The 25,995-nt window shown below is 46.5% G+C and overlaps 1 protein-coding gene across 1 annotated transcript in view; it reads right to left on the reverse strand.

Annotated features, from left to right (window-relative positions):
• Positions 1-1,544: 1,544 nt before the first annotated feature.
• LOC135917236 (probable thiopurine S-methyltransferase) overlaps positions 1,545-25,995 on the reverse strand; it is a 63,618-nt gene continuing 39,167 nt past the window's right edge. Inside the window, exons 5-8 of the mRNA XM_065450773.2 lie at positions 19,369-19,443; positions 18,131-18,216; positions 9,492-9,536; positions 1,545-1,739 (exon numbers count right to left, since the gene is read on the reverse strand). Coding sequence (XP_065306845.2) covers positions 1,633-1,739; positions 9,492-9,536; positions 18,131-18,216; positions 19,369-19,443 — 313 coding nt within the window. The 3' untranslated portion in view covers positions 1,545-1,632. The remainder of the gene's footprint in view (positions 1,740-9,491; positions 9,537-18,130; positions 18,217-19,368; positions 19,444-25,995) is intronic.

The following is a 25,995-nucleotide window of genomic DNA, read 5'->3' on the forward strand; positions in this document are numbered from 1 at the left end:
AACATGAACACATGATGACCGCGACCGTTCGCTGTCAAAACACTACCATATAAAGCATGTTTCACATGCAAGCGATTGAGCGAATGGAGCGAACAGCGGCGCGGCGCTGCGAAGCTTTTCGCGAGGTTTCGTCTCACATGCATTGCCGCCGCGCGTTTTCCGCCGCTGCGAATATCACTGTTCCTGGCAAAAAAGACGGCACTTTCAGCCAGTTTCGGTAGTTTGCGACTACCAATATAAGTATGGCTTTGTCCCTGCCGCTCAAATCTTTATTTTATAAATACATATCCTGCGCTTAGCAATTATCAATTCGTTGAAAAGCTCTCTTGGAATGTCGCCCGTACCACGTGTAGCAAGTAAACAAAAATCCTCCTATGCGCTGGCTTTCCCGCACTAGTCCTCCACTGGTCACGTGTCGAGACGGGCCGTTCGGAAGCGGTGCTGCCGCTCTGCCGCTGCGACGAAATTCCAACTTGTCCGAACCTCGCCGCTCCCGCCGCTGGTGCCGCCGCCGCCGCCGCTCGAAACAGATTTCTGCGGCGCGGCGGCAGGATTCGCGAGCATTTTCGCTTGCATGTGAAACAGGCTTAAGGAAACGCGCCAGTAGCAGCGAGAGGAGTGATCTTCGTGCTTTCTATCGCTTTAACGCAAAGTGAGCGCCGAGAACACAGCACGCACAAACCTACGAGCCGCCGACGCAGATCGCTCTCACTATATGGCCGCATGACCGTGCCCAACACCTACATGCGCAGTTGCAGCCGGAGAAACACGCCCCCACCCGCTCTTTCTCCTCCTCCCAGTGCAACGTTGGCGCGTGCCTAGCGCGCCACGGAAGATGGCGCGCTTTCTGTTTCATTCCGCCCCTTTCGCGAGGGCGAGATTGAGCCGGGATCGTCGTCTCCCTTCGCACGCTTTGAAACGCTCGCACGTATAACGCATAGGCCGCGTGGCAACAGTGTTATCGCCCTTGGACTTAATTCGGAACCCCACGGTGACGGCGACGCCGATGGCAGTAGTGCGCTCGGACTGTTCCTATATTTGCTATCGCAATAAAATTTGGTCAGTCAATTATGCATTTCGATATCTCGTGCGAGTAATGTCCGCCGCTTCGAAGGATACAGCTCAATGACTAGCTATTACGCTATCTACTGCAGGCGATCTAAAAAAATGCTGTATCATCTAGCAAAAGACCTCGTATTTATTGAAAGACAGTGCACTGACACCACTGCGCTAAAAAAATTTTACGGGGCCTGTTTGAACGACGTAAGCAAAACACAGAGTGCCTCTGTGTGGACACGCAAATGGAGCCTCATTTGCCGGCCTCGTGCGTGAGGCCTGCACATGCCATATCACCGAAAAGAACGGTGTTTTCCGAGACTGTTTGTCCAGGTGAATATTAAACAACCGGTTTGCCTGAAGTTCGTTAGAATTCACCATTGAAAACTTGAAAGTGCGCCTACGTAGCTTGCAAGCACTTTCATTCAGCTGCCACCGTAGCCTCAATCTGCACGTAAACATGAACGAGAGAAAAAAGAATTCATTGGTGTAAAAGAGATGACCTTTATTTGGACTAACTCGTGCGATAAGGGTCTGAAATATGGCGCCACGGACATTGGGCTCTGAAGAGGCTTGTCACGTGCTCATGTACCAGAGAGAGTAGGTGACTGGTCCAGCCCCATTGATGAATTCTTCATGGTCCACGACGTAGCTGTCGATCAAGAGGGGCTTCGCGATGTCTCCTGCACAGAGTACGAAGCCAGACAGAAATAAATAACAAGGGCGAGTTGATTTCTCTACCAAATTAGTTTGCCGCAGAAGCTGTGGCCGCTGTATGCCATGTAGAAGCAGTGAAAGAAGTTGCAAATAGGCTTGCAAGTATATAACGTTGAAGTGTTTGATACTCATTGAAAAAGGGTACATTTCAGCACAGTTCTACAAGAAGCGCGCAGCGGATTTCGGCGACAAACTCGGCTCCCAACCGTCAGCCCAAGCGGCGCAGAAATGCGACACAGCGCTACCCCCTCACCACACACTGTGAACCTTTGGACGTCACAAAGCGCTCGCTCGAGGGCACGTACGTTTCAAAATTATAGCTGGCGTTCGCCGATGTACGCGCAACTAGGTTCCGCGAGAGCAAATACCCTTCGAGAGTACAGAGACGGGCAAAAGAGCGAAAAAACGAAAACTGTAGGGAACTTGCGCATGCAAATTTACTGATTTTATCACCCCACCTAGTTTTCTGCCGCCATCGACTGCGCTTTCCTTCCCTTCGCACCCATTCTGTTATTAACTGGTCCACCGATTATCTACCCAACGCATTACATGTTCTGCCCAGCTCCATTTATTTCTCCTAATGTGAACTAGAATACCGACTATCCCCGTTTGCTGTCTCATCCACACCACTCTCTGCCTGTCACTTAAAGTTACGCCTAACAAACTTCGTTCCATCGCTCCTTTGCGCGGTCCTTCTTCTCGAACTTTCTTGTTATCCTCCAAGGTAACCTTTGTGTTAACACCTATGTTAGCACTGGTAGAATGCAGTGATTGCACACTTTTCAATGATAGTGGTAAGCTTCCAGTCAGGATTCGGCAATGTCTGCTGTTTGCACTCCAGCCCATTTTTATTCTTCTGTATATCTCCTTCTCATGATCAGGGTTTCCTTTGAGTAACTAGATAAATATACTCCTGCGCAGGCTCTAGGGGCTGGGTGGCGATCCTTAATTCTTGTTGCCTTGCCCACCTATTGAACACTATCCTTGTCTTCTGCATATTAATCTTCAATCCGACTCTTACACTTTCTCTGTTACTGTCCTCAATAGTTTGTTGTAATTCCTCCCCAGTGTTGCTGAACAAGACAATGCCATCTGCAAACCGAAGGTTGCTGGGATACTCGCTGTTGATCCTCACTCTAACCAGTGTGCCGGAACGGAACGAAAACAGATACGAAAACTGAAACAAAACCATGTTTTTGGCTAGAACGTAAGTGTAATCGAAACGTTATTTTTTACGTAGTTTCAAAGTGAGTCCGAAATATTTTGATCGGTTTTCGCTTCAAGGGAAAGCCGGCAATCCGAAACAACCGACGTCAGGCAACGTCAGAATTATAGTGTATTTCAGGCAGGCATAGTGCGAGCGACAGCCGGCCGAGCTAACCAGCAAGACTCTCCACTCGGTGCCACTCGGTGCACCATCAGATCATCATCGTAGCAAAGTCAAAAACTTGCGCGCTGAAGAGCTTATAGTTTCGTTTTATACGGGCACAACGCTTTGCTACCGAAGTATTGTCGTTCGTTTATGTTCGTTTAAGTTCGCTTAGTCGGAACAGCTGTGTCGCATTTCTGCCAATACACCGGCAGACGCTTTACCTCTGAAATCATGCTCAGTGCCTTGACTGAAAGCACTGAGCATGATCTCTGAATTTATATTTCACTTAATGAGAAATCCTTCACTCTGCCAATTTCTAGCCGCCTGGTTAACTCAGATGGTAGAGTGGCTGCCCCGCAAAGGCGGTGGTCTCGCATTCAAGTCCCGAAGTAGGAAAAAAAAATGCTTGAAGTGCGTGGCTTTTCTTTCGAAGAACCAGCTTGCATTTCTTTTGTAGCCTTTGCTACGATAGCGTGGATTTCTCATTTCCCTATTATTAACTATGTTTTTATCGTTAAATGGCTTCGAAAATTTTTGCATCTGAACAAGAACCGTTATGAATTGTTGCGGATCATTTTCTTTTCGTTCCGGAGCAGAACCCGAACGGAACATTTTTCAGTGGAACGAAATTAAAACCAAAGCAAAAACGTTTCGTTCCGCCACCCTGCTCCTAATCCTTCCCAGTCTAATGGTTTGAATACTTCTTCTAAGCATGCAGTGAATAGCATTAGAGAGATTGTGTCTTGCGTGCCCACTTTCTTGATAAGTACCTTTCTACTTTTCTTGTGGAGAGCCAAGGTAGCTACGCAATCTTTGTAGATAATTTCCAAGATATTCACGTATGCCTCCTTCAGTCCTTGATTACGCAATGCTTCTATGAATGCTGGTATCTCTAGTGGATCAAATTTCTTTTCGTAATCTATGAAAGTCATATAAAGAAGTTGATTGCACTCCGCAGATATCCCAATTTCCTGATTGATGACATTGATATGATCCATTGTAGAATATGCCTTCCTAAAGTCAGCCTGTTGTCCGGGCTGATTGTAGTGTTGCCCAGATTATATTGGGAATTACCTTGCTGGATATTTTATACAATACTGAAAGCAGGATAACGGGCATACAGTTCTTCAATTCCTTTAACGTCTCTTTCTTATGAATTACTACAATGTTGGCATTCGTCTAGCTTCATGGCACACTTGAAGTAGTGAGGCATTCCGTAAAAAGGACCACGAGCATTTCAAGCATGATATGCCCACCATCTTTGATTTAATCGACTGTTGTTATATCTTCTATTCCCGAGCGATGTCTTGCAATGCCTTTCTAACTTCATCGCTAGCTATCTGTATACTGATTATCACTAGAATGAAGGTGGCGTGGCTGCTCTGGGTATTGTACAAATCAGTATAGAATTCTGCTGCTTTTACTATATCAACAAAATTGCTGATGACAAGACCTTGCCTATCTTTTGTTGCATATATCTTGCGTTGTCCTATGCGAAGTTTTTATCTCGCTGATTTCAGGCCGTGGCTGCTTTTTAATGCTTCCTAAATCTTTCCGACGCTCTAATTTTGAATATACCGTACTTTATTCTTGTATATCATACTTGACAGTTCAGTGAATCTATCTGATCTTTTGAGTTAGACACTTCCATGATTTGTCGTTTATTTATCGGGTACTGTGTTACTTAGGAGCGCTTACCTACTGGTTACCTTGGTGCCTTAACTCCCACTTTAATTGCTGCTTCTGGAGAGAGCCAAGTTTAGTTCATTACCTACATGTCATCTTAATCCCTCTGTTCTAAGGCTGAATGTTTGATTGCAAGCACCAGCCTGAATTTACCCTTACTGCACCTATGTCGGCCTGTGTCTTCTTGAGAAATTTTACCTTTTCTTCATACTAAGGTCAATCCCAGACCTCACTAACCTCTCACCACTGCACTTTACACTACCTAACACTTCTACCTCCTGCACTAGGCTGGATTATCAAGAGAATATGGAATCTATTTAATTTCTTGTTTGTCCATTAGGGCTTTTCCAGGTCCACTTCCTGGTGCTACGCTTCCTGAAGAAGATATTCATTACTTGGAGCTTATGCCGTTCCACGAATTCTGCCAACACCCCTCTTCTATTGTTCCTAGAATCGATGGCGTAGCTGCCATTTGCTTGTTTACCAGCCTGCTTTTTTCCAGTCTTGCATTGAAGTCGTACATTACTATAGTATATCGAGTTTGCACTTTTCTCATCGCTAAGTCAACATCTTCATAAAACTGTTCTATTTCTTCATCACCGTGACTGGAGGTTGGACCATAGGCCTGTACTCCCTTTATTCAAGTTCAAGTTCAAGTTCAAGTTTATTCATCAATGATGTCAGATTTACAAGAATTGTATGCAAAATGAGCACTACACAGGGAGTCCCAAAGTTACAAACTGTCAGGGGGACTCCCATACATGAAAAAATAAAAAAGACAATACAGATCAAACATTGGTTACGGTGGCATTACAGACTAAATATGAAACAGCGCGAAAAAAGAAGAACTCAAAACTGTTTAGTAAGGCAAAAAATTGCGAAGAAGACTTCTGTAGTGAACAAGCAATGCAAATGAAAAATGCAATAAAAATATGAGTAATAAACGTGTAGTACAATAGCTAAGCCAATTATGATTACAATCACAAAGGCAGTGGTTAGGATGAAGACAGTTGCTGCATAAAGTATTTCTTAACCTGATTCTTGAATATGTGCTCTGTGGGGGATGATTTTATGGTATGTGGAATAGAATTCCATAGTTTTATTCCCGCAAATGTGGTAGTGAACTTACCATAGTTTGTGCGCACTTTAGGCAAAAGACGATTATCGAGTTCAGAGAACCTAGTAGTGTTAGTATTTACAAAAGTTTCAGTAACAAAGCCATCTATGTGTGCAATATTACGAAATAACTTATAGATCACGATTGTTAACTTTAATTGAAAGAGCTGATGAAGAGGATGAATGTTTAAACTGCAATAAAGTGGCGTTGCATTCGATAGGAAATGGCTGAAAGTCATGAGGCGAATCGCCTGATTCTGCATGCGTTGAAGTTGGCTGAGGTGAGCGAGGTATGTGTTTCCCCAGGCTGATATGCAGTAAGATAAATGGCTGTGAATGTGTGCATGATAAAGGGAATGGATAATGTGTGGCTGAAAGTACGAGCGGGTTTTGATTATGGCGCGTATTCCAAACGATATCTTACGGACAAGTGACTGCGCATGAAGATTGAATTTCAGATGCCTGTCTAAAACTACGCCAAGAAACTTAGCGCTAACAGATATTGGTATTAAGTTGTTTTCAAGACGCACCGATATAGATATCGTGCGATATATTCTATACCTCCTATTCAGATTTATGACGACTTACTACCCTCTCGTTAATGCTGTACAGTTCATCAATGCTGCCCGCTATGCCATTATGGATTATAGATCCCGCACCGTATTGTCTCCTATCTGGAAGACCTCTGTAGCACAGCACGTGGCCATTAGTGAGTACTGTATAAGCCTCCCCAGCTATTCTAACCTCACTGAGGCTAATGATATTCCGGGCAATGCCTGATGATTCCTCAAAGAGAGCTGCTGAGGTAGCCTCACTCGACAGGATTCACGTGTTAAACGTTGCCAGGTTCAGCTTCTAGTGGCGACCTGTCGCGTCCAGAGATCCTTCGCACCCTCTGCCGCGTCGCAGGTCTGACTACTGCCCTGGTGAGATGCTTCGCAGCCGCTGGAGCACAGAGGGCCATTTGTTAATTGCATGAGTCATGATGGAGCTAGTGGCTGAATGGTTCACGAGGGAGGCCAATTTCTGTTCTGGTAAGGGAGTATCCCAACTGAAACTTAGTCGCCTTTTCTAACTTGGTTGCACTTCGTTTAGTACAGCCCCACTGGATCTCGGCAATATTCCTTTATCGTTGTCAGGAGCCACTTCAAGGGTGAAAATGTAGTGGACTTGAAGAATGTAGGAGGATTTGAACGTACGGCCTTCAGATTATAAGCCCGGTGTTCAACCTCTGCTCCGCGCCACCACCTAAAATGGTGGTTGTGTGGATATTTAGGTAGCGTTTGTTGTTATGTCACGTAATTCTGTAGAGAACACAGTTGCAGACCGGTGCATCAGTGGCGGTAATGTCAGATGGCTATACGTATACGCTATTCGTGTTATACGTACATGAATGTGCTTTCATGATATGAGCTATGTCGGACGGTGGCGTAATTTTCGTGAAACGAAAGTCTGCGGGTCAGGTCGAGAATAATCACTTCTGCGGTAAAAACAAATAACATTGGCTGCATTGCAGATATGAATTAGTAACGGTGTTTAAATGCAGAAGCTCCAGTTACGCTACAGTCGGAACTGCACTGAATAATAGAATAATATTATTATTTTCGTAATGTGTTAGTTATCGGACATCGGAATTCATGGCTGTGATGTCAACTTGGCAATCGCAAAAGTATCCATCGAGCTAGCAGAGGAGCAATGGCGCAGATAGTCTACGGCAATTCGTAGCTCTCGTATGTGCCGAAGAGAGAGGAAGAGCGCTGGCACTTAGCATTACTAAACAGAATGCAATGCGTCCAGCTCAGCAATCAGACGGATATCTATTAGGAAGCACAGTATACCAACCGGCACCCCCTGAATAACCTGCGCAACTAAACGCCTACCGTATGGCAGTGCCCGACGTTGTTCGCACGCAACAAACGCTGAATCACGACATTATTTCACTTTTGGTGGGCCCATGAACACCAGTTGTAGTGCTGGTAAAAAAGAAGAACAGCAACCTTCGTTTTCCAATCGACCACTAAAAAAAATAAGAAATAAAGCATATCAAAGGAGACGTTCGTTCGCTTCCCGGCCGCAAAAAGTTTTATGAAATTGATTGCCTCTTCAGCAGATTATTATTAACATTTCTGAGAGGTTGTGCGAACATTCCACCATTTACCGGTTCCAGCATTCCCGTGAAAGTATTGCACGAATGTCTGCACGAGATGCGTATAGAATTTTCTGAAAAATGCGACTATTTCTCTACATACGAAAATAGGAAAGGGAGACGACAAAGAAGCTGAATAAAACAAATACTTTCCACTGCATTTTCTACTGTTCACAGTTGAAGGTAAATCAACTTGTACTACCAGCTGCGCAACCGGTGAAGTATTTAGGCATTATGCGTATAAACAAGAGAAGAAAGGTGATGCAAAGCCGTAGGATCGCATCGCCAGACGCACGTATTAAGCATATTCATTGGTCAAAGTGTATTTATCATGCAGTAACTGCAGCTTAAACAAACGAGGTGGAATTTCCCGATACAAGCTATTTTATTAAAGACGCGGAATGGGTGGATTCTTAAAAGACAGTGAAAATTATCCCCAAAAATTAAGTGCAGTCAGGAATCGCGTACTTACTAAGCCTCTGCAAGATAACCTGAAAGAAGTTTGCTCTTCACATGTTCGCTGAATGAGTGCCTTCTTGATAGGAAACAAAATTGCCGGCTTGAGAACGTAAGGCTTCGATCAGAACAGCCACTGCAGCAATAACCAAGTATTTCTCGCCAAGCTCGCTTAACAGAAGAGAGCAGGCCCATCAATAAACACACACTATTTGCACGGGTATTTGCTTAGTGAAGGCTAGGGTAATCATACTATACCCTATATCATGCCAAAGACATACTCGGAAATTTCGAATGTCAACTCATAGTGAAAAGCAACAACTCATTTATTCATTTTTTTTTTCAACTGGATCATTCGCCCACTCTCGTATTTTTCATTGGGCATGTCTTACTAAAATTATCAGAAGGGCTGGCGGCTCCTTGAGGTTCGTATGCATTTCAATTCTACCTTATGTGAAACGCCAAAGAACAAAATAGATATTTTTGGTAGTTAATTAGGTAGCGAGAGAAATTGGTCAAACGCAATATTTACATAAGTAACAGCCTCTCACTGATTCTGGGAGGTCTACACTACTACAATTTCTAATTCATATTCCAACAGGTGATTCATGAACGTACACTATTAAGCAAAATTTCACCCTTTGGATGCTATCGTGCCACAAAATAATAATCGTAATCTGTCTTGTCTGCATTTCCTTTCTTTAACGCTGCGAGCCCGGCACTTCCAAGTCACGAACGGCATGCACGTCATCACCATGACAGAGCATCCTCGACAGGAAAGTAGCGGGCGCAGCGTTTTCAAGCGATGAAACGCCATCAAGGCAGATGACGATTATTGTTGTGTTGCAAGATACAACCCAAAGGGTGTAATTTTGCTTAACAGTGTAATGCGTCAACGTCCAGGTGACGAGCAGGTGGAATGAAAACGCAGATGGAAATTACCGTAGTGCTCCAACAGCGCTGCCGCAGTGACGCTTCGGGGGTTCACTACGGAGAGAGAAATAGAAGAAAATAGGTCAATATTACAACAAGCCAACAGCTGGACTGTAGATCAAAGCGGAAATAAAAATATAAGAGAAACGGTATAATAGCCAATGTCATGAGTAACTACAATTGGGAATAATCAAACTAAAAACAAAGAATGCATTATTGTAGATCTAAGCAATGGTGATTGCTTTTACTTGGACGGAAGAATGAAGCTTGTGGCAAGGGCACATTACTGTTCTTCATTTCGCACTGTCAAATGAATGACACAGAAATTCAAATTACCGTGATGATACATTCGGTTCGTCACGACGTGCTGGCTGCTTTTTTTGCATCAGTGTAGTGCCAATGGACTCTCATGCACTGTACTCCCATCCCAGTTCAAAAGAAATTTGTTCTACGAAGATGTGGCACATTATGGTAATTTAGGACGAGTTGTTGTCTTAAATGTTCCCTTGAAACAGAAATACACAGCAAATGGCAAAGCTGTGCTGCTTGAAATAGACAGAGAGGCTTTGCTCTAGGAATCAAATAAATTAAAATTTATTGTTGGGCTAGGTGACTTTCCATAACCAAAAAAGTAACTTAGCGCAATAAAGACCACATACAAAAGAAAGGTAGACAAAGAGAAACGCTTGTCTTTGGGCACCTTTCTTATGTCTGGTTTTAATGCACTAAGTTTTGTTCAGTTATATAAATTACATTTTGGGGTTTAACGTCCCAAATCTATGATATGATTATGAGGCACGCCCGTTGCGTGGTCAAAATTGCGTTGCAGGTGGTCAAAATTAATACTCCGTATTAAATTTCACCACCTGGACTCGCTTAAAGTGCACCGAATGCACAGCACATGGGCGTTGTTGCATTTCGCCCCCATTGAAATGCGGCCGCCTCGTCCGGGATTTGATCCCGTGGTATCGTGCTCAGCAGCGCAATGCCATAGCCGCTGTTATGTTTGTGCCTTGGGATTTGCCTGACGGGAGGCCAGTGCTGTGGTGTGTCGACCATGGAGGTAGCGTTAATCCCCACATGGTGCCCGCTGCGGGCACGTGACGACGCGGGTGTCCTCGCGGCTGCACGGCGTCAACGACGGAAGCGGCCGTCGGCCCACCGACTGCTTTTCGGCCCCTCCTCGTGCGGACAGCAGTGCACCCCACCCCTTCCTTCGTGCAGCGGCGCCAGGGGCAACCCTTTTACCGACCACCCAAGGACTATGTTTCGACACCTTGCCTTGCAGGTCGTTCGTTCCCTTTGTCGTATGCCGGGCCATTGAACTTGCCCGGCGCCCCATACCGACCGACCGCCAGATTAGCCTGACGGCGCAGCGCAGTGCCCGGAGGCGCCGGCCACTGAAAGCGGCGTTGGGACCACGGAGGCTGCCCGGACCCTCTCTCTCTCGAACTTGTTCGTCCTTAGGGACTATCTGGGGAATCTGGGGACGGGAAGTGTTATTTAAGCAGCTTGGAGCTGCTCGGTTGGTCTCTCCTGATATCCACGCCAACTTGTACATACTGTATAAAGAATTCTTCGCCGAGAAAGCTCTCCTCGACTCTGACTCTGCGTGAAGTGGGGTCCTGACCTCCTGCCGGCCACGCATACCTCGGCACACGCAACACCGCTAAGCCGCCACTACGGGTTAAGGAATACAATCTGCTTAGATGCACAACGAAATCTCGTAGCTGACTGCCGTTAACTCATGCCAAAGACATTACTATGATAATTTCGGCATTTTTACATAATGAATCGCTGTCGTGCACTACAAGCGCGATAATAACGAGCACCCAAACGCAGTGATGACGTTTCAGTGCACGCTACCACATACGCAGAAATGAGGAGTGGTCAATCCAGGAATGTCGCCGGAGCCAACGTTTCGGCAAGGGAACTCGTCCCTGCCGAACACATGTTCCCTTGTGGTAACGTTGACACCCCCCCAGTGACATATCTTGTTCCACCATGCGCTGCTCGTCACTTCGAGCATCCATCTTCCTGTGAATTTCCGTCTTCTTCGTATATTTACACAACACGCGTTTCTTATAGCTACTCCTCTTTCTACTACTCATTATAAGCAGCAACGGGTTCAACTAGCAGCGATGTCGGGGTAAGCTATAAATATCATTTAACACGAATGCTCCTCGGAATAGGCGCATAAGCAAGCGTTCGAAAGACGCGCTTGCTCGAATATCTAGGCTTGCGAGAAAACACGTAATTTGTGTTTAGAAAAAACGAAAGCGCTATACGCTTGTCAACTGAAAGGCTGTTCCTGAGGACTCGATCCCGGATGACAACATAGTTTGAGCAACAACGTACAAAACCTCCGTAATACAACGGAAATCCGGTGAAAAAATGATGCTTTGTTGAAGTTTAATCCCCTGGTTTTTCGGGAGGAAACCCACGAAAGAGTTAGGAAGATAGGCGTAGGCACATCTCAAAGGAAATGTCTCTAAACTCTCGAAGCGGTTCATGCCACCAGCCACAGTTCTAGTGGTGACAACCACCTATAGTTATTCAAGTTGATGCTCATTCGATGAAACTCTGACAGCGAACTTAGTGAAAAATTCAGACGTCTATGGCACGGGCCACCTCGTCGTGGCAGGGAATGAGGGCAGTGATGGGTGAGTAGGTAAGCATAGTGGTAATACCAGGAGGGGTTCGCGCGATCAGGGGTCGTATTCTCAGGCGATCATTTTTGGAGGTACGTCTCACTACTACGAAATTTCGCGTGACTCGCCACCGGACGCGTCCGCGCATACGGGCGACAGCGTCACTGACGCTCTGCGACCCTCGCATTCTTCGCACTGTGCCAAGATTCATCGCACTGTGCTAGGCTGTATACTTCGACAGGTAGAGCGCTGAGTCTCCCAAAATCTCGCGAGAGTGAAACTATCTCCTAAAGTGATCGCTCGGGAAAACCGCCCCAGAGCGCACACGGTCACGGGCAAACAGATTGGTTCTAGTCTCCTCCACACCGCGAAAGAACAGCAGTAACAGGAAATCAACCGCCTGGCTGCACACTTTTAAGGACGAGCGGGCAGACGTGAGCTTCCTTGAGACGTCGAAAGGCATCGATAAATACGATGTTTACGGTGATAAATGTTCACTCAGTAGAAACATGAGCAACGTGACGAGGTTGAGAGACCGCGACGATGAAACACGTAGAGGTGAAAGACAGGATACAGAACAAGAAAAGTACGCGGCTGGTGCACGTTGGTCGCGAGCGCGTGGATTCTGCGTTTAGTATTGGCGCACTAAGAGGGGCTATTCGGCTGCTGGATTTTTATTTATATGACACACCAGACTGCTGAGCCTTGGATCATCTTCACCGACACAAGGGCGCCCCTTCAGTCCTTGAAGTCGCTACGCACACAAGAACAACTCGTCATGGGCATCAGACGACTATGCATCAAAGCCTGCGAACTGCATCACATCGTTGTGCTGCAGTGGTTACCAGCCAACTTCGGAATACAAGGCAACGTCCAGGCTGACCGTGGTGGCAAAGCTGGACACGGCACTTTGAGAGAACCGGTCCAGATACCTTCCTCGAGAAAAGGCGCGGCGAAACTGGTATCGGCACACGCTTGGCCTTTCCAGCGATCCCTCTGGACATGCAAGCCGTCAGATGGACCCCTATACAAAATTGATCCATCGCGTGACTTTTACGTGCCGCGATGCCTCAATAGACAAGACCAAGCACGCCTACACCACATCAGACTCAATGTGACCTACACTAGCTACTTCAGCAGCAAGATCCGACTGACGGACTTGCCAATGCAGTATTTATGTAACGCCCCTGAAGACCTGCAACATGTTTTGTGCGACTGCTGCCGCTGGGCGTCAGACAGACAGCCTTTGAAGGCGGCACACAGGCAACGGGACTCGAGATTGGAACTGCAGCACGTTTTCGACCCATGGCAAAGCACCTTGCAGCTGCGCATTACGCGCCACGAAAGCGCTGCTGACGTTCTTGTGGGCCACGGGCCTTGGGCCCTATAACGTAAAACTATTCCAATATGTTTCTATTCCAATCTCCTGACGTCAAATTTGCGTAACCACCGACGTAAGCACTGGGCGGTCACCCGCAGGGTTGTCTGAACAGGCCAATCAAACGCTCTCCTCGTTCATAGGAGGTCACTTTTGTTTGCTTGAAAAACGAATAACATTGCCTACACTGAGCGGCTTATCGTATCTAATTGGCTGACAAGAGGCGAGGAGAACGCTCAAGTGGAGAGGGATTCACTGGGGCAGAGCCTGTGCACTGAAAATCGATAACCGGATGAAGAAGGTGGTGCCGGCATCTGCGATTGGTCGGCTTTCCCTTACTTTGCTTGTGGTGGCTGGTCGAAAATCACGGCGGCATGCAACGGAAGCTTAAGAATGACGCTAAAACTGACCCTCAGCAAAGAAGAGTTGGCAGAATGAGGTGGTAAACGTGATGAAAGGGCTTGAAAACGTTACACGGCCACGCAAGAAGTTTTATTGTACGCAAATACACCCATGCTCTCCGGCAGGTGCGAGTAGCCAGAGTCTCAGCGATCGGCGGCAGCCATCTTTTATTCCTTTCGGAACGGGGCAGCCTGCGGCTATTCCGAAGAAAATTCAGTTTCGTTCGGCATAATATTGCATCTTTATCGCGTACACGTCAATTTGACGCGGTGAGTTTGTGCGGTTTTGTGACGTCGCGTGACAGGCAGGTGAAGTGGGTTCAGCCCGAAAACATTTTCCCAATAGCCAAGGGCTAATGGCGAAAGAGGGTCGAATCAGAAATAACTGTTTTTCGTTTTTCGGTCAAATCATGCATAATCAGTGTGTACAAATCATACCAGATGGGGAGGTATTGTGGTTTTCGTGACGTCGCGTGACAGACAAGTGAAATGGGCGCGGTCGAAAAAAGTTTTTGACCAATCGTGGAGTGCTGATAGCAGAATTGGAATAGAAAAGTTTGGAATAGTTTTACGTTATAGCGCCCCTTAACGAAACTTTGTAAAAATCTCTGCAGTGTGTATGAGTATGTGTGACTGTACGTGCTGTTAAGTGTTTATCACTTTGTATATCATAATCATCACACAACACATAGAGTAGCATGTGAGGCAAACAGCCAGACTAAAATATCCAGCATATCATTGAAGCTTCTAACTTCTCTTCTAACTTCAGCTTAAATGTATTCTTGAGCTGTGTACTTATGACAAGGACGGGAACAAAGGTGCGCAAACTCACAACTGCTTTATTCATGTCTTGTGACGTGTCGTATAGAGGTCAAGTTTAGGCAAATGGAATGGGAAAGGCGGGAAAACAAGAAATAAAGCAACAAAAAAATTCAAGGAAATCAAGATAAACCGCAACAGCTGATGCCTCAGTGGGTCAGTTATACAGAATTCAGATTAGAATAGATGCGGTGTAGGAATGCGATTTCTGGTTGCGCGAAATGTAATGAGGGAGCGCTGATACATACGTCTTTTTCGGAGATAATGAGATATGTCTCTTTGATCTCCCTGATATCCTTGTTGCCACCGCGAGCAAGCAACTGAGTTTCACGGAAAACTGGTGCACATGAGCATCGCTTGCAATGTGCAGCAAGATGGCCTGCTCCCTGCAGTTGTTGGCATTCTACGAGTTGTAGTCGGGCATATAAAGATGTGGTAGTGGCGCTCATGCCGTCATCTAACCCATCCACTCTTGGGACGTTGTTGAAGAGACAAACTTGCTCTCATCAAGAACTAGGCGTACGGGATTCATTTACAATACCTACATGAAGACAGGAGAACGTTACATTTCATCAGGCTAGCGTGACTGAAAAAGAAGCACACCGAGCAGCCGTAAACGGCTGCTTAAAAACCCTATATCATCCCTAGATCCCTAGGTGAGGGAAAACTGCTGCCCAACCTTCGTCCATTCGGACCGTCCAAAGTCGTCGTAGTCGTAGTCAACCCGCCTTTGAGCGCAAGAGATCACACACTCATTCCCGCGCTTTTGTTTCCCTGAACACACCGAGCGGAGAGGGCCCTTGTAGACAAGGGTTGTTACGCCTGACTCAAGCTGGCGCCTCTTGATTCCAGAGCTGACTCTATAGTTATTCATCGCGTCTGTCAAACGACTGTGACGATTACTGGGACCCGTGAGAAAACGACGTAAAACACCCTTTTCCAAGAGTTCTCTTGCTCCAATTAAATCGTGAAGGCGACAGCGAGCCAACTAACATTACTCGGTCCGTCAGACGTGGCTAGCCTTGCTGTCGCCGTTGGGCTGTCCGAAGGTGGCTTGACTCTCTGCGCATTGTTGACTTCACGCAGCAATTCATCGCAGCGGGCTGGGAGAGGTTCGAAGGACACTACCCCCGGAGGCCGATCGTAACAGCATCTGTGTCGGTGTTCGCAGAGACGTTCGTTCGTGCAGCGTCCCGTCTAAAAGATGTACTGTTTGCCGCAAGGTAGGGGGATGCCACACAAGACCTTTCAGCAACATGTTCCCACAAAAAATCATTATAAACAGCCACCAATTAGCCGAATTCATTGCTCTGTTGTGCTTAATGTAGTTTTAAACAAAGCGATCTTGTTTTTATAGGAGAAATGTCCATGCGCTGGACCCGCATCGCACGACCAGCTAGAGTAATTGCACATGAAAGAGCACTTCCACCAGAGCATCGGAGATAGCTTCGAAGCAGGCAGTTAAGATGAATTTCAGGCCAAATAGGAACTTCGCAATATAAATCGTTCCAACTACTTTCAGAAAACCCAAGAGGGCTTCTGGTACTCCTTTGACAGCCGATAACGCAACCATATTAGTAAATATGACTAAATGAAATTGGAACATTGTACGTAAGAGAAAGGAATGAAATAGTGCTAGTCCATGAGTGCTGCATTGTATACAACCCTTAGGTAGTGACAAAACTCTATAATTGCTATTTAACCTGTGTGCCATATTGAAATTATAATGTTATTTTTTATTTCGAAAACTTAAAAGAAGCCTACAGATCGTCACTACGATCAGCTATCTGCGCAGGCGGACACTATATGTAAGAGAAACCAAATCCATCCATTCACTAAGAAACGAATTACAATAAACACCCTCTTATTTACAAACTTCACGGCACGCGTTTATATTAGAAAGTCCAAGGAAATCAACATAAAAGTCTAGCCGGGAATTTCTGCATTTCAAAGTGATCCTGTAGGTCGAAATAAACGGCATCAAATCATTCGTTCAATTTGTCTGATTACACCCGCTGGCACCGCGAAACACGACTCCGTCCAACCCCCGTGTGACGCAAAAGCATAGCTTGATGTGACGCTGTCGTCACGCTTCTTATAATTCCCATGAGCTGATCCTGGTTAGCGGTTTGCGCAAGGAGCTTTATTTTGCGCCGCTCTACTACCTCAGAGGGAACTTACACCGCAAGCTGCGCTTCGAGGTTCCACGTACGTAATCAGGTACATCGAACGAATAATTTAACGCTAGTGATATTGGTGTATACATGGCCATTTTGAAATGTGGAAACATGGAACTACACTGTTATGACGACTCTTGTCAACTTGCAGTATGAACACGTGCCGTAAAGTTTCTAAGAAGTTAATAACTGTAATTAGTTTATTTGTTAATTGGTTGCTTTGATGTGTCTTGTAAATGACGTCCGCCATACGTTCTGACGTTGTTTGAGTAAATGTTCTAGGCTTCTTACTTTTTAGAAAAAAGGAATGGTCGAAGAACAAGGAACAAACAAGCTATATAATTAGTACGGAACACAACCGACACCCACCGTTCATAGGGAGTCTCAACCTAAGGTGCAACGGGGGGCAGTGAGAAGTGAATAAGAACCAATAGGACCAAGTGGTGTTTCTCCCAACAGGTTCATGACTAATTAGCTTGTGACTGATAACCAGTGAATGCATATCACACATTAGCGAATGCACGCTGCTTAAGATAATGAGTGGTTAAGCAACAAGCATTATACAACCTTTATTCTGATGCTTTTAAGATTGCTATCGAATCTATGTAATAGGTTATTTGTACAGTGGTAGGACCGTGGCATGACATCGCGCTGTAAGAGTTGCTTGAATAACATGCTTAACATTGCCTGATAATTTGCACACAATTTGGTCTTTCTGTTTAGCTTGTTGTTTTATATTTAAATCTTGAAATGTTCCTGCTTTTTCTTAGTTGCAGCTGTACATATATTGTATTAATTTGTCGACTGTTCCGGCTCCTTATATTTATTGTATCAACTGTATTTTTTTTCCAATTTTGGTCTGCAATATGCCGCTCCCCTCTGTAATGTGCAAACCTTGAGGGTAAAATAAACAAATAAATAAATAAATAAATAAAATTGACTTGTGGGGACCGAGCGACCAGACGGAAGTATGAAATTTTTTCTGACCGTGAGAAATCCCTGAAGCTCAACGGTTTGAATTAATTGCTTTCTTTTCTTTTACAATTGCGCACAGCGCGGCCGGCTTAAGTGCCACACTTCATTACACCCGCAATGCTGTCATATCGTGTAGGGATCTGGCCAAAGAAAGCCGTCTAAATAGTAATGCAATGAAGCTGCTCAAATGATTTCAGCAAGACGTAACGAGAGAACATAAGATCAAGTCACTGAGGGGCACACGTACGTTTGTACCACGGTGCGTCGTAACAAATCGTCCACATGCCATACGAGCAGCCAGGCGCCAGCAGCGACTTCAGCACTGCACTGTATCTGGAGAAAAAGAATAGAGCAACCATATACTCTCACCATCAACATTCCTGTTAATTCAAATGAAGGCAATTTCTCAATCTCTGGCATTTGAACAAACCTGATTCCCCTGAATTCGCGCGTTGAAAAAGGCTATGCTTGTGAGGAAACGCGTCTCTTTTTCATTTGAGCGATTGCCTACGTACGGCGTTTATAAGGCCTTAAGACCACTCTCCGCTCGTTTACCGGCTCAACGTACAAGCTAACTGGAATCAATCAATAAAAGACGATTAAGGCATCAGTATGTCTCGCTCTGCACCCTGTAAGAGTTCATACCAATATGGTGAATCATATGGATACATACTTATCCACAAAACAATATTTTGCTTAGTTTCTAGCGACACGGAGCCGATTTTCGACGGTCTACACGTGGAAAACGCTTCGGCTTAGCGTAGATTTCCTTACTCATTTTTTTTCTGTGCAGCTATGCAGTTCGCATTAAAGTTAGCCTAAGAGCTGCTGCTGTGCTGAAGCACCAAATAAGGTGGGAATGCACTAGGCAAGAGTCCTCGTCAAAAATTAATATCGCCCGATCTGTTTAGCCGTTGATCATTATTTTCCTGACTTCGTTCTCTCACTTGACACAAACCAAACTATTACTTTACCTTCCCGCAACGCATATATATATATATATATATATATATATATATATATATATATATATATATATATGTTTAAAAGCAGCAGTTTAAAAGCCACATGGATGTACCTAAGGTGAATGATTCCCTAATCTGATACTTCTAAAGCTGGGCCAAATATTATTAGGAGCTATATTTCACTCTCTCGACAGGTATGTGAGTAGCCCCTAAGCTTACCTGCGAGGTTTCGTCAGAAGCATGAGACTGTCTTATGAAATCTACGTGTTTAGAAGCCGTCATGGCGCTTGCAATGGCGCAGCTACTGATTCCACCTGACGTCAGTTTACATCTTCGCTACTCTATACGGAAAACATACGATGAGTGTGCCACAACATATTCACTCTCGGGTAAGTTCTATAACAAATAAGGCCAAGAGGTCCTTCTACATTACATGAAGGCTTCCGAACAAATAGTGGTGGCATTTCAGTTAGCGCTGGTTCAAAAATTCCGGAAGTATAAAGATGAAAAAGGCACGCACCTGGATCTGTCTTCTTCAGTTATGGCCGAGAATCCGGATCTATCCCACACGATGTCCATGAGACCGGCACACTCTCTGGCATAAAGCGTCAAGTGGCACAATAAATCATTCACTGGGCTCAATGTCGAAGAATTAGAAATAAAATTTATTTTCTGACCATCGGTTTATCATCACAAATGAAGAGGATGACATGCAATCGGCGACCAGATTTGTGTGGCAAAATGTGAAATTGTAGGCCGTTATCTCTAATTACATTGACGTGCATACATTGAAAACGGATTTGGCAACTTATGGGAGAAATGCTGAGTTTCCACGAAATAATGAAAATGGAAACAAACAAGCTAATTGCAGGTATGCCCATCATGGTGCGCTTCTTTTTCATTGCAATGCAGTAGCAATTTCATATTTCATTTAATTCATAATTTATTCATTAGTAAAAATACAGATAATTACATGTGCGTAGAATACATAAACATAAACCGGACGCTCAAGGCGCGTTCGCAGCATCAGCGTCATGCTGTCTAGTTGTTAGCGGCTCATGCAAGGTCCTCGCATGGAGACGTGGAAATCTTCCACAGACGCGCAGTCACACATTCCTGAGAACCTTCTCATGACTGTGTTCACTTCTTGTCTTCAAGGACAGACACTCTATGAAAGTGGAAAGTTGGTCGAGTTGGTATGCATTCATAATAGTAACAATGCGAAGACACAGACGACGGAGTGCAAGAAAGGTCTTGTGTCCTTTCACTCCGTCGTCGTTTTGTTCGCGCTGTTGCCATTATGAACCGACACTATTCGAGGCGACCTCCTTAGGTTTATAATAGATTGCCGACTTTAAAACAACGTCTCTGACTATGGGTTTAGAGAAGGTCCTATTTTCGGACTTGAGTAGGCACGACATTTCAGATGTTGCTTCTATCAAGGGTTGATTTGTTGGTACTGCTTCAGCTTTGATGCCACACAGCCATGGTATGAATATTCAAAGCAACAACGGTTAGTACACTTTGCATTACTCAAAAGGGCAATTCCGTCAGTAGCGGATACCTCCCGGCGTTTGGAAAAGCAATGACCTGACGCTCGAATTCTCGAAATTTGATCCTGGCCCTCACGAACAGCCCCTTACGTTGCCATAACGCCGTGGTTGCTCTGCGACAAGCAACGCTATTGAAGTGCTTTCTAATTGTGACTCATAACGACGTTCAATGATTGAATTGGTCGTAGAACAACTATGCCATTTTGCTTTAAAATACATTCCTTATTGCCGCCCATGCATTTGGCTACGCGAACTGGTGGGCGTGCGCTTGCACGATCGTGTGCTCGTGGAGCCATCTTATTATTGCACAACAATCTATACCGCTGGCAGCACCGCAACCATGCACACGGCGCGGCCAAACACAACGCAAACAAACAGCTATCCGCACATATGAAGCGCTCAACGAGCTTCGCCATGAATTAGCGGAAACGCTTCTTCTGCATTTGGGCAGTAGTTGACCGGCAATGTGTGTCCGCCGAGCTATCAATCTCAGCTAGCGACGGCTGCTCCACAGAAGGTGCGCGCCGCGACAGAAGGATTAAAACGGAAAACAAAACGTGCGGCTGCAGAGGTAGTTCATCAGGGACGCCAGAACACTAAACATTGAACGCAGAAACTCGCCATCGTTGTGGTGACAACGTCGAGGCACCTGGTCGTGACAACGAGGCCTGGCGACTCCACCGCAAGAATAGCTCATCGAAGATGCGCTTCAGCTATCGCTGTGGCTCTACTGCGAGTTACACACAAAGGTGCAGAAACTTTGTTCGGTAATGGGTAAGATAGAACAGTAATAAGGAAATACATCGCAGTTAACCAGAAGACATCAGATTGCCATTGCGCCTAGGAAAGCTGATGGAAACATCGAACGATGAAGCAGAGAGGAAAGACAAAAGGCATATACTGCACTACGCCTTCTGCTCTCCCGCGTCTCTCCCTTAATCAGTGATCCTCAGTGTTCTAAGCCTGCATTGCACCGCACCTCGGCATCGAGAGACACTGCCGCCTCATGTTCTGCGCCTCCTCCCCAACCGTGGACCTCGTGGGGATACACCTGGCTGCCGAAATCTTCGAGGAACCGCCATGCATCACGAGCGCGGCGATTTTCTGCGACTCACGACCGGCGCTACGGCAGCTCATTCTCGACGAACGCGCCCCGCTGCTTGCTCAGCGGGTCGCCTGTCGACTCTATGCTTTGGAACGGCGCGGGTGTGACCTGCGACTGCAGTTGGTCCCCTCCCATGTCGGCATCGCGGGAAACAAGGCAGCGGACGACCTGGCCGTGCTCGCACGCCACCCGTCGAGCCCGTTGTCGACGGGTGTCAACTTATTTGACTTGGTGAACCAGCATTTCCCTAGAGAGGTTGCGCTCCGCCACCCCGATAGCCACGTCACGCCGGATGCCTCGAAGATGCTTGTGACAAGGATCCCAGACCAAGCCTATTTCAATGGAAAGTGAGGAAGCATGGCATGTAGTGGGCAGTGGCACTGATGCGACCTCTGAGGAAGTTGCGGCAGGCAGCCTGCGAATTAGAGATGATGGTGGTGTAGTTGTGGTTGAGGCGGTGAACAATGGCTAGAGCAATGGCAGCTTTCTCAGCCTCCCTGACGGTGATATGAGCAAACGAAGCAGAACTTATCTCCCGAACGTTGGAGTCGATCATGCTCGCTGTCTGTGCGTGCTGATGCGCGTGGGTGGCGGCGTCCGTGTACTGAGCTGGGTAGGTCAGCGCATCTGTCCAGAAGCATGCGAACGCGGCAACGGTCGGCATGGAATTGTGGGTGTATATTCCACGGAAAGGGAGCGATTTTTATGTGCACTTTGAAATGCGAGGATATGTGTAGGTGTATAGGTGGATATGTGTTAGTGACAGGTTAGCCAAGTTGATGAAGACTTTGTGACCTGGAGACGTGAGAGCCAGGCACTCTCGTTGGGTGGTCCAGTGGGCCTCAATGATCTCTCGTGCTGTGTTTGCACTCCGAGGGACTCCAGGTGAAAAATTACTACCCGGTGGAAGGTCCAGTGCCTGTTTGTAGCCCTTCTGAGCTGAATGTCAATCTTGTCGAATTGCACGGGTGTGAGGAGGAGATACGGAGTAGCGTAGTTGACTCGGCTGTTGACGAGAACTTTCACTGGCCGAAAGGTATCGCCTTCTTTAAGGCCTCCTTCACGTGATCCCGCCGATAATTCTCATATCGTCAGAGACCTTCTGGATGAGGCGTCGGAGGGTCAGGGCACCGCCACCATCACGTTGATGATGAAGGCCAAGGACGCGAAGTTGATTAGCTTTTGGGATGGTATGGCCGTTGAGGGTTCGCTTTATTTGGGGTAGGCCCTCGTAGGTGCTTGATCAGGATTTTCAGTGGAGGACAAGTAATTCTGATTTTTCCACTGAACATTGCATACCGCATAGGCAGGCATAACTCTGCACTACATCCACAGCTTTTGAAGGACATCTTGCTCGAAGCCGACCGACTTCTGGGTGGTCCAGAAGGTGACAAGCTGACATCGTTGACATAAATGGTATGGTGTAATTCAGCTATGGTGCAGAGCTTGCGGGGAAGTTGCACCTTAGCAATGTTGAAAAGTACGGAGGATAACACTGAGCCCGGTAGCGAGCCGTGGTTGAATATCTGGACTGTATGGGTGCGCACGTGATTCGTACAGTGACAGTGCGATCTGTGAGGGAAGTGCGGGTATAGTTGTACATGTGCCTTTCGCAGTTCATAGCGTTGCTATTGGTGAGGATGGCTTCATGGCAGACGTTATCAAAGGCCCCTTTAATGTCTAAGGCCAGTACGGCACTAGTACTATTAGAGGCGATGTGTTTTAGCACCTCCTCTTTTTGCTAGAACAGAATGTCCTGCGTTCCAATGTGTGGGCGGAACCATAACACGGAATCGAGGAATAAATGGCGAGATTCTAGATAGGACTGGAGTCGGTTGAGCACGACAGCTTGCCCAAACAGGACGGAGTCTTGCCTGCCTTAGGGATGAGAGTTATGTTCCAATGCTCCCACTCTTGAGACAGGGCGCCTTCTTCACAGTGCTCGTTGAAGAATGCGAGTAGGACTTCCAAAGGGTCATCGGCTTGGCCACGAAGCAACTTGTTCGTGAGTTCATACCTTCCTGGTGTCATAGGCATCGAAGTGATGAATTCGGCGAATGCGTTTGGTCAGCGGAAACAGCGGTCTGTTGAGTTGCCTGAAATGCACGGGCCTACACTGCGTGATGACACGACGGAAATGCGGCGGAAACCGATTCGTCATGGTGGCTGCTTTTACCAGCAATCGCAATTTGCTCGCAGGTGCATGTAGCGCATGATGGAACGTACTCACCCGACAGCGGCGACAATGCAGCGCTCATAACAAAATGAGGTTGTCCGGCGTGCACGTTTGGTGCATGGCAGGGCACGGTTTAACATAGTCTGTGGCTAGAGGAGTGTCCGGCGTATCCCTTCAAGGTTCTTTAACTTTCTTTACCTCTTCCTTCGACTGTCCCACTGCTGCTGCTGCTGCTCCTGCTATGGCTGCTGCTGTCGCGCACACCGCGTAGGGGGGGGGGGTGGTTGAGAGCGTGTATATAGATGACAGGCGCGAGTAAGAGAGGAAACGCGACGGGAGAAACTCGTTTTCACTCCACCGCGCCTAATGTGCACAACGCCTTTTGGAGCTCCCTGGCCGTGGCCACATTAGCCACTTGACAGCTTTATTATCCGTGACTCCCCTCAGAAGCATTGCAGAAACCCGCAGCGCTTCCCTTTCTACCAACGTGCGAGGCCAGAGAGGTCGCAGGTAGAACTGTAGAGAGGAGATGAAGAAGAGCTAGGAGAAGGGGCATTTCCCATATAAGAGAGGGGGAAGGTGACGTGAAAAGGCTTAGAGAAGGCAAGAAAACCCCACTACTACACGACAGCGGCTACAGGGAAACAGGATAATCTTAAGTTCAAGGTACGGTACACGTACGTTGCTGCTATTTCTGAAAAATAAGCGCCATGCAAATATGTCAAGCGGGCAACTTATGCAGGGCGTGCAGAAGCAGAGCCGCAATAATTAATGTGCACCGCAGGCTCCAGGAGACACTACGGAAGCGGTCGATGATCAAATCAACAGTTTTGTGCCCACCGCGTTAGCTTTGCGGCTATGGCATTGCTAGACGTCGAGGATTTGATCCCAATCGCGGCAGCCGCATTTCGACAGGGGCGAAATAGAAAACGCACGTGCACTTAGATTTTGGGACACGTTAAAGAACATCACGGTTTAAAAATTAATCCAGGTGTGGTTTGTCAAATTAATCCGAGCATGATTTTGGAGCCCCATAATCCAAGTTTAATACTTCTGACACAATGTGCGTCAAAGTAAACACAAGTACATCAAAGGTATATAGTTGGTATCGGCATGTTTCAGGTCAAAATAAGTCCTGCGTATGCGCCCGATACCGTTAAATACGCGCTTCCCTCGCATCAACGTCTCTGATGTGTGTGACACACTGAAGCGCACCTGAGTAAAGGCAGCCGGCGCGCGTCAGCACGTTCAGCACTGATGCAACAACAGCCGTTTCTTCTTTCACAGCGTTGGTGGGTGCTCTTCACAGAAAGAAACAACTCATTTCATTGACGACATCTCGATGCGATACTATAACAACTTGTGTGGCTTGCAAACAGACCTATGATGCAATTGCGTTCTGCTACAGATCCGCTTGAGTGATTGATGGAAATGCGTCCGTCTTGCAGCTGTTGATTGCATAATTGGCAATTTCCAACATGTCGCAGTCTAAACTGCGATACTCAAGTTAAGGCAATTGTAAACTAACACGAAGTAGCGAAGCCCGAGTTTTCAGTGAGTAGTTAGAAGCTTCACTGATCGCACTTCGAAGTCGCCTTCAGTTTTCGTTCTCGAACAGGTGCTAGTGACGTTTGTCATATTGTTTGCTTTCTCGCTCACAAGCAGTTCCTCCTTGCTGCTTTTACAGAAAACTGTGCTTTAATCACATCCCTATGCCGACCAATAATAAACACTGAGAACTTCGCTGTCGTACGGGACGTCGTGTTCTGCGCACTTTTATAAGCCTATTCGGCCGTTTCCGTACACACTTATAGTTTGATGCTCCGTCATCGGTTTAAAGTATAGTGATTGCTGTAGGTGCCATTCTGCGCCAACAATCTGCGAGCACTAGCTCACTTCGATGGCAATCAGTGCCAGCACGACAGAGGGCTCGGTTTCTAGCGAAACACGTGTAGAAGGGGCTGTAGACGGCTGCTCGCGGGAATCATTGATCTACTGACAAGCCAAGCAGCATTCCAGTGGGAGGGTGCCTTAGCTTAGCGAAGCGGTCAAGAACCACTATTCAAGCAGCTCGGCGTCGCTGTTATTGTGGAACTCGTGTGCCGAAGGGTATGGATTTCTCAAAGAGCTGTCGTGTGGCGATATTCGTGGGGAACCGCAATCGCCACAAGCAGCTGAAGCTGACCCTCACAGGAAGCCAGCTTATCGCTGGAAGCAGCCAACGTCCGACTGTGAGAACGGCGTTGAAGGGTGCTTCCCGATTGTCACGTCTTTGCGTCGTACGCGGGAGTGAGGGCGCAACATCAGATGCGG

The sequence above is a fragment of the Dermacentor albipictus genome, chromosome 7, assembly GCF_038994185.2.
Source record: "Dermacentor albipictus isolate Rhodes 1998 colony chromosome 7, USDA_Dalb.pri_finalv2, whole genome shotgun sequence".
In the NCBI taxonomy this organism is placed as follows: Eukaryota; Metazoa; Arthropoda; class Arachnida; order Ixodida; family Ixodidae; genus Dermacentor; species Dermacentor albipictus.